Consider the following 9,781-nt stretch of genomic DNA (forward strand, 5'->3'; position numbering starts at 1 on the left):
TCCAAGCCTAGACCATAATTTTGGACACTTGTGAGCTGGCTAGATGACTAGATCAATGGGTCAACAATCCCTAACGTAGTGGTCCATTAGCCCATTCTCTAGGGATGCCCCCTACCCGATATGGGCAGGCTCTCAACCCGTTTTAGAAGTTTCATTTGTTATGGGTTTGATTATAACCCAATTTTATGTATGATTTATTTGTCCTGGATGTGATTACGGGTCAATCATGCATACCCAACTAGTTGTTCTACTTGTAAATTTTAAGAATTTTGTTGAAAAATAAAGCTTTTATTTATGAATTTATTAATTTTACTATATTTTGATAAATTAATTTAAGATTCATGTAATTAAAAATATTGAATGGGTTAAATAAATTATAATCTTATAATATTCCACCTCAAGGAAAAAAGAATTTTGATACTAGATATATAATTGACTTTTCTTTATAGTATAAACACGCTTTAAACTAAAGACAATTATGTTTTGGGAGTAGATGAATCTGCTTTAAAAGTCACATATTTTGCATAATTCTCGATAAGAATATGAAAAATGATGAATAAAAGTGCCTTTATCAAGTGTTATGTTATCTTCTACGTAATCAACCTATATAGAATCCTTTTTTATTCCTCTCTCACTCCTTTGTCTATGGAAGACATCTTTTGCTTTAATCCTTCCAAAATATAGGTCTCCATCATCTTCCCTCTCAAGATCAACCACAATTGCATGGATAATCTCCGCCCACTTGGTAGTTTCCAATCTTTAATAGATCAGCCCTTTTGTAATTTGTTTTTAAATTTTAAAAAATCCAAAAATATAAAAATAAATTGTTATTTTTTGTGATAAAATCAAAAATTGAAGAAAAAAACTATGAAGTTAATTTTTTTTTTATCTTTCATTTGATTTGTAAGTATTAAAAAAATAAAAAGAAAAATTAGAATATTTAATTTGAAAACCAAAAATAATAATAACCTTCATAGGCTTACATTAAGAAAGTAATAATTTTTTTTTTAAATATTTAAAAAATGAGGTATTGAAATTTTTTTGCTATCTCACATTTAAAATTTTTTAAAAGTATTTTTTAAAGATTTAATACAAGCCTATATTTTATTTAAATAAGATTTTTTTTCTTTTTTAGCTATAAGAATTATTATTACTTCCTATTTTTAAAAATAAAAAAATGTGTTTAAAAGAAATCTTAATATTTTAAAATTTTAAAATCTATAGGAATAAAAAAATTATTTTAAATTTTAAGATAGTGACAAATATTTTGAGATTTTGGGGATTCTGAGTTTCAAAATTATAAACCATATTTGAGAATTTAACATATTTTGGTCTATTTTCCATTAAATAATTACCACCTTACCTATTTTGGACTTTTTTTAATTTCATTTAAAGATTTTCACAAGTCAACATTTTCCAGGCTAGACTTAAACTACTACTACTACCCAACAGAACGTAACTTAATAGAAGATAGAAGGGAATAGGGGGTAATAAAAAGGAAAAAATATGGTGTAAATGATTAAAAAGAAAGAACATGAAAATTAAACTGCAAGCCAACACTACAGGATCTTCCCACCCATTCACCGGAACGATCGATATACAGGGCTGTACATGCAGTTCTCAGCATACTCCACCAGATTTTCCGGCTGAGGGAGACGAGTAGCCAAACCTGCAAATCGAGATCATTTCATAAATGGAGTTTCAAGGGTGAGTATGCAGAATTTCAGATCCTGTGAATTCAGTGAAAAGAAACTCACCAAGCTCATACGCTTTAGCAGCCACATTAGCGGCAATATGGGCTGAAATCTTTCTGATATTAGAGAATGGTGGGTATATCATTCCCTTGTCGAAGTTCTCCTGGGTTGCCTGTTTTGCCAAAGCTTCCGCTGTCCCAAGAAACAAACAGGGCATGGATTTAATGGGGATTTCATTAAAATGTATAAACAAAACCCAGTTAGATAGTTACTATAGAAGGTGCAGTCCACCAACTTCTAAGAATTTTGTTCCCTTCCACCAATCTCTACCAAGCCGGTTATATATATGAGATTAAGACAGCTAAAACCAAAGTTCAAACACCTATCTAAAGGATTTGGGTTGTCGGAACTTATTGAAATATGAATGAGGGGCCACCTATCATATTTTTCCTTCCTAAAAACAAAGAAGGAACAGGCTGAAGTTTCATGAAAATGGACCAATTATACCGATCAAAAGTTCCCAACATCCTACCCCTTCTGTCGATTTTCTTCAATACAAAAATGAATTATTGTCTAAATTCCACCGAATTACTCCAGAAAAAGGGCAATATCAACAAAGAAAATCTTGACAAGTTTGTAGATTAGGAGGTACTGATATTTTCAAGACCCCAAAAAGCAACTGAAGCTGTTTCTATTGCAAATAAAAAAATCGACTCTTTCAGGTCCAAATAAAAAGGGAAAGGTGGATCCTTTTCAACTTTTTTTGCACTTACAGGCTGCCAAAAGCATGTCGTCATGCACACGGATTGCACCAGAGATGATCAAACCCAGACCGAATCCAGGGAAAATGTATGCATTATTTGACTGGATGAGAAAGAAAAATAGCAGCAAGGTCAGTCCCCAATGCATGATAAATATTTAAGAAAGACTTCAGAAATCTAGAGTTAAAACCTGTCCAGGCACAAAAACTTTCCCATTGTATTCGACGGGGTCAAATGGGCTTCCACTAGCAAAAATGGCACGACCCTGTAAGTAAAAAAAAAAAGATATTAGAATCATCATTGATTATCTGAGTGGTCAAACATAAGCCCAGTGATATGATGTAATGAGATATAGAAGCATCAGGCTTATTTTACCTCACTCCATGTATAAGCTTCTTCAGCTGTACATTCAGATTGTGAAGTCGGGTTGGAGAGAGCAAGAATGATGGGTTTCTGCAAGCCACCCATTCAGTCATTTTCTTCTAGCTGGACATGCATCTCTTCCATTAATCAGACAGATGGAAAGACAAGAAATTACCTCATTGAAGGAGGCCATGGCCTCAACCACCTCCTTAGTAAATGTTCTGCCTACTCCTGAAGATCCAATCAACACCGTTGGCTTGATTGCCTGACAAAGCAAGACATAAGGGTAAGGAGGCCAAGCTGGGATCTATCTAATGTGCGCATGAGAGAGAAGAGAGTAGAGGAGGGAATGAGGAGGTGTATCACACCTTAACAGCATCTACGAGATTTTTAATAGGCTCATGCTCATGAGCCCAGGGCTTCTTGAAATGTTGAAGTGAATCCATGCGGGAGCTAACAATCAATCCCTGCAAAATAATGTGTGGTCATTTTAACTGATACAAGGAATACAAGAGGCCACAAAGAAGAAAATACTTCATTTTGGAAGGAGCAGATTGGGTTTGTACTACCTTTGAGTCCACAAGCCAAATCTTCTTGCGGGTCTCTTCCAGTGGAGCTTGTGTCTGCACAGAGAAACAAGTATAAATCTCTCATACATTTATACTCTACATTCAGTGCTTCCATAAAAAACAACAAAGACAGAAAAACTTAACATAAGGATGATAGTAGTAAGTTATTGACCTGTTTTGACATCTCAAGAGCTATGAGTTCTGCTATTCCAGTGCCAGCCTGCAATCACCAAAAGAAAGACATTGAAACAGTCATGGAACAGCAATACAGACAACAAAAGAAAGCCCATTAAGAGAGGCTTCAAAATTGTACAAACACATTTACTAATTACAATTTCTAGAAACCCCCTAGTTCTCCTTGCCCCCTTCTCTCGTCTGGGGTTCTATTCACCCATTTACTTATTTTTACAATTCCATGATTTCTTTTAAATTTTGATCACAATTACACCTCTTCTTTATTACTTGTTAGAAAACTAATCACAAAGAAGATTAGAAGAAGGCGCTCACCTCTCCAGCACCAAGGAATAAAAATGTATGTTCAGCTAAGGTTCCCCCAACTAAATTTAGCGCTGAAATGAGCCCTGCAAGAACCACAGATGCCGTTCCCTGGAGTAAAGCAAATAACTCAGGTATTAGATGTGTTTTATCCGATAATTTCATAGATCAGACCACCTCAATTAATCACCTGAATATCATCATTGAAAACGAGATGAGTTGTACCATATCTTGCAAGCAGATCAAATGCGTTGTGGTTTGCAAAGTCCTCAAACTGTATAATGTGGTCTAATTGTTAGAAGCCTCAAGAGTGAAGTACTTTTACGAAATAATGAATTTAATGAAACAAACAGGCAATCTGAGGAAATAGTAACAACTAATGAATTGATGACTTCGCCCAAGGCCAACCAACAACTAACCTGAACAAGGACTTTCTCCCCATAGTTCTGCTTGACCGCACACATGAATTCATGTATAAGTTCAGCATATTCCTAGTGTGGGGAAGAAAAAACCACTTCAGAATTCCAGAATATCACATAACTTATAAATATAAATTTCTAAATGGTAGTTGAAAAATTGCCATTCAAGGCAAAAAGAAAAAGGTAAAAACAAAATTAAAGGTAAAAAGTACCTGCCCTGTTGCCCTCTTCTGCCGGAGCCCGATATAGAACTCATCATCCAATAATTTCTGATTGTTTGTTCCCACATCAATTGTAACTGGCAAGCACTGAAAATGATTTCATAGACCATTTTGTTATCAGTTACAACCAGAAAAAATCCACTGGTTGCATACCAAGTAAGAGAAACGATGGAATCGTTTTTTATGATGTGGAAACCCACTAACCCTGCTTCACAGGATGGGGAAATCAAGGTAACATGACCTTTCCCCAAGAACCAAATATTGGGTAAGTCACAGAGCTCAAATTTGGGACATCCCTCTCACAAAAGGGTGTGCCTACCAGTTTGAGCTACCTATGGGTTCAAAATGATAGCATCTTAAATTAGCTATTGAATGTAATTGTGGCATGGTTTTTCTGGATCCTCTACATTTGTTTACTCTGGGACTTTCCAATCAAAAATCAGCATTTAGGTGCCATTATCAATGGTGTGCTCATACTTTATTGAAATGAAACCAAGTGAAACACTAAACACCCTTAGAGTAGTGGTCCATATCCAAAAAGATGGATGACATTCCCTATGTACTGTGATGGCATGCAGGGAAGCACGAAGTAATACTAGTTGTAAGAAAACTTACGGCTGAAGGACGAACTCCTCCAAGTGCGGTATATAAAGAGAGTTTCCCTACTGGTATCCCCATACCCTGATAACATTAAACAGATTGTCGTTATTGACACAAAACCCCAGAGAGAGAGAGAGATCATTACAACTAATCCAATTCCAGAGCTGATTGGGAGATTCATGATTTACCATATTTATGTACAAGAATTCATAAAGCTCAAATCCAAATTGTAATTCATTTACCTGGCAACCAAGATCCCCAAGCCCCAAAATTCGCTCCCCATCAGTGACAACAATAACTTGAATATTCTTCTCAGGCCAGTTCTTCAGTACCTCAAGAATCTTCCCCCTGGCAAAAGACTAATCATCAGTTTCAACACAAACTATAAAAAATTCCAATTAACTACTAAAATGGGAACATAAAAATAATGCTCGATGAAACATACTTCTCATTCAGACTAATGAAAAGGCCCTGAGGACGCCTCAAGATGCCTCCATATTTTTGGCAAGCTTCACCAACCGTTGGGGTATAGACAACTGGGAGCAGCTCCTCAACATTATCCATGAGTAGCTTGTAGAACAGCTTTTCATTTCTTTCCTGTGTACAAGACAAATACCAAATCAAGATCTCTTTGACCATATCATATCAAGCATAGTGATAAACTAGGGACACAAATTATTTGTTTCCAAGAACTATTTCAGGAATTAATTTGGAAAAATTCAGAAGCAAAAAGTAGGGGGAATGCTGATGGCAAACACAAAAATGCAGCAGCAATAACCAAAATAACGATAATAGTGATAACTAGTTAACTAGTAAAGCTTTAATATTATAACACTTGTTACATACAGTTGAAGCAAAAGACAAGCATATGATGGTTCCAACTAATAACTGAATAGCCAAAAATTCGAAAGAAGGCTACCTGAAGATCCATCATTGCCATGTACTTCTGCAATGGAACAGTATACTGGCGGATATTGGCCATCAACTTTTTTACCTGGTAAGTAGAGGCACAAAAGTTATAAAAGCTTTGTCATATCGGCTAAACAAAAGAATAGAGAAAGAAACAGCAAAAAGGATCTATAGCTGAGGCAATGCCATTTAGGACAACCTGAAGATCTTGAGAGACAACAGCTGGAGGGAGAAGGCCACGTAAATAATGGTGATCTCTCTCTTTTTCAGTGAAGGCAAGCCCTTTATTATGATGTGGATTCCGCAATAACGAATAACCGCTACAGGATAAGAAAGAAATTAATGAATAAGATACCAAAAGAATAAATAGTTTTCGGGAATCGTGACATTCAACGGTAATGTATCAAAAAGGTCACCATTTCTTAGCAAGAAGAACCAAGAGAACTAAAGAGAAAGTCTGATCACTAAGCCCACTCGCATCAAAAAACGATAAAATCACAACTTCATTGGAAAAAAATATTATGCAGAAAAAAAAAATTCTGAATAAGAATATTATACTCTTTGGCTAACAAGAGATTAGCTTATCCAACGGCATCAGCTGAAAAAGAATATATTTACTACCAATACAAAATCGAATCTTAATACAAGATCTGCATGAAGAAACACAAAAGGAAAAATGAAAAATTAAACCCTTGAGATCATTAAGATGTACTACATTCAATACAAAGACCAAAGTTCTTAGGCCAATATAACAAAACAAGACAAAACAATAAACAAACAAGAAAACCCGAGGATGAATCGAGTAGAGAATTTCAATCAAACAAATTGTAGAAGGATTACAGTTTACAACAACAAATAGGAATGAACTACTTGCAGGATATTATATTCATTTTTATAAAACAAAAAGTGCAATCAAGCTAAAAAAAAAATCCATTAACACCCCACCAAAGATATAAGCATTTATTAAGAAATCAGATCCAAAAACTGCAAATATTTCATTTCAGATTTCAAATTTCAGACATATACAAGTTATAAACAATACTGAGAAATCAATAAGACAGAAATATAAAATTGTAAAACAAAATACTAGGAAAATATAATTCATGAATCAAAATGACAACATAGCAAGATGAACAATGGCAGGAATACTGTTCAAAAAAGAAAAGTTCAGATCCGACAGACGCGTACAAAATTTGATTACGTAAAGCAATGAACTTTGTCAAGGGAAGTTACAGCTAACGATCAGACAATAAATGACTGAATGGCATAAAGAATCAGAAAGAAACAAAAACATCAAAATAATCAAAACCCAGTGAGAAGGGCAAAAAGTGAAAAACAACAAGAAAGAGAGACGTGATTCAATCGCCATTGTTGATCAATCTGACCTAGCGACGGTTATAGTCCAAGGAGTAACAATCTGATCCTCTGTGGCAGCATCCTCGCCTTGAACATCCCGAACCCCACCACTGACCGCGGATTTCGAATCCACCTCAAGCACCGTGTTACCATCCCTCAACTCCTTCAAGGTACTCTCCATCACAGCGCTGACGTTTAGCTCCCCTGCTCTGCCGTTGGACCCCAAAGCCAACACTACCGGAGGTAGAACCTTCCTCTGAGACACGCTCCGAGAAATCCCGGAAAAGCCCGAGTTGCTCTGTCAAAACCCACAATCAATTCTCATTTCCACCTCAAATCACAACAAAAAAGCAAAGTTTTTTCACAGAAAGCAACCTCGTTTGCTCAAAACAGAAAAGACCCAGAAATGAACAACAAAAACAACTGCTTTTGCAAATTCAGAGAAGTAAGAACCATTAAACTGGAGATTTCCAAAACGGGTCGGGTTTATATTACCAGGAAACTACTGCTGTTCAACGAGATCATGGTGACAAGAGAGTTTTGCGCCCTTCCAACACTCAATTCAGGAAGAAAATGAGAGATGCAGAGAAACTGTAAGAGAGAGTCTTCAGGTTAAGCACTCCTCGCTTTTCTACTGACTCTCCTTCTCTCTCTGCAGCTGTCGCTTATATGAGCTAAGAGAAAGAGGGAGAGGTTGCAGACCCGGCAGCGAAAGAGGGAGTTTGGTGACCTCTTCTCTCTCTTATACACTTTCTCTCTCTATCCCTTTTTTCTGAAACTGTGTGTTCTGCCCACATTTCCCAAACTGCCCCTATGCTTTTGGCACTTTCTCCCTCCACCCAATTTTCCCCATCAATGCTCTCCCTAACGTCCACGTCATTGCCAACTCATCCCATCATTGCCACGTCACAATTAGCTAAATCTCTTTCCAGTCTTCCTAAAACCACGTTCTTTTATTTTTCAAATTGTGCTGTTTTTTTAATGAATTTAATCACTACTCTCCACCTAAAAATTTTACATTTATATCAATGTGAAATGGAATTTATTTATCTACTCATGTGTACACGTGGCATTTCCTTTTCTTTTTTTAATAATGCTTTGAAACAATCTTCTCTATCATACTACAAATCAATTTAAGTTTAAAGATAAGAAATTTTTTCTATTTTTATTTATTATTATTTTTAAATTTTTTACTATAAATATGAATATAAAAAAAACAATATAGAATGAGACTTGAATGATGGGACACCCAAATTGTGAGGCTTATTAGGGTGGTGGTTGTGATCTAAGCATGGTTGATAAGGACGTGTTTGGCCTCTAATGACGAAAGTGAAAAAATTGAGGGAGTTCAGGATGAGTAAAATCCATTTATTTGCAATTGGGTTTGTCTTTTTCCTTCACACTTTCATCAAATTCTCCATCACGAGATCTCATGGCTGTGATGTTGAGGTCATTCTCGTGGCGCCTTCTTCTTAAAAATTCATTGTCACAAAGAACCTTCTCCAAGATATTCGCCATCCTTCATAAGATGTTGGTTCATGTGGGTTTTGTTGGACTTCAAATTTCAATCACCATAAACCCTAAAATCATGCCTATTTTTATTAATGTGTTTAACAATGTTTTTAATTATATAAATATTAAATATTAAATAATTTAAAAATATACAAATTTCTTAATAATTTTAATTATTTTTAACTTTTTTCGTATTTTCCATGAGAAAATTATTTTTCTTAATATTTTTTTTTGTTTTTTCCTAATATTTTTTAGAACCAAACATACTATTAGGGTTTTGGTATCAATACATCTAATCATCATTTGATTTTAATTTTTAGTTAGCACTCTTATAAATTTGTTTTGTTTATAAAAAAATATTTTTTAGAGAGATTTTAGATTAAAAAAAATTAAATTGATTTATTTAAGAATTCTAAAAAAAAAAATTGTTTATAAACGATATTTATAAAGGTATTAATTGATAAAATTTGAAATCAATAATAATTTAAGATATTTACATTAAACCTATCAATTGTAAATGAAATTAACCCTATATTTTCTTTTAAGAATTTGAATTTTCATCGATATTAAAGTCCATATATTATACCTTATTTCCCCGAACCTAAAACTTAATTCCTTTTAGATTCCATTTTAAACTTGAAATTAAAGAAAATGATAGAAGAAATTGTGGGGGTGGGGGAGGGGAAATCATTTATTTATTTATACAAGTGCTAATTGATTAACCTTAAAGTCAGATGCATCAATGCAAAATTATTAAAAAGTAAAATTTGATAATAACATCTAACTACAAAATAATAATGAAGAGCCACAAAATATAGTTGGATGGATGTTGGAAGAGAAATGTAACTGAAAGTGAGGAAGTGATGGTGAGAAGATTAGGAC

General features: G+C 34.5%; 1 protein-coding gene across 1 annotated transcript; it reads right to left on the minus strand.

The window, feature by feature from the left end:
• Positions 1-1,473: 1,473 nt before the first annotated feature.
• Positions 1,474-8,063, minus strand: VVME2 (malic enzyme). The gene is given in 20 exon segments (NM_001281101.1): positions 1,474-1,669; positions 1,758-1,886; positions 2,468-2,558; positions 2,646-2,720; positions 2,831-2,908; positions 2,994-3,083; positions 3,187-3,285; positions 3,388-3,441; positions 3,560-3,607; positions 3,895-3,993; positions 4,073-4,156; positions 4,302-4,373; positions 4,514-4,609; positions 5,138-5,203; positions 5,365-5,470; positions 5,568-5,719; positions 6,042-6,116; positions 6,231-6,351; positions 7,417-7,685; positions 7,883-8,063. Coding segments are annotated over 20 exon segments (1,923 nt in total). The 5' UTR covers positions 7,913-8,063; the 3' UTR covers positions 1,474-1,580.
• Positions 8,064-9,781: the final 1,718 nt, after the last annotated feature.

Source organism: Vitis vinifera, chromosome 9, assembly GCF_030704535.1.
Source record: "Vitis vinifera cultivar Pinot Noir 40024 chromosome 9, ASM3070453v1".
In the NCBI taxonomy this organism is placed as follows: domain Eukaryota; kingdom Viridiplantae; phylum Streptophyta; class Magnoliopsida; order Vitales; family Vitaceae; genus Vitis; species Vitis vinifera.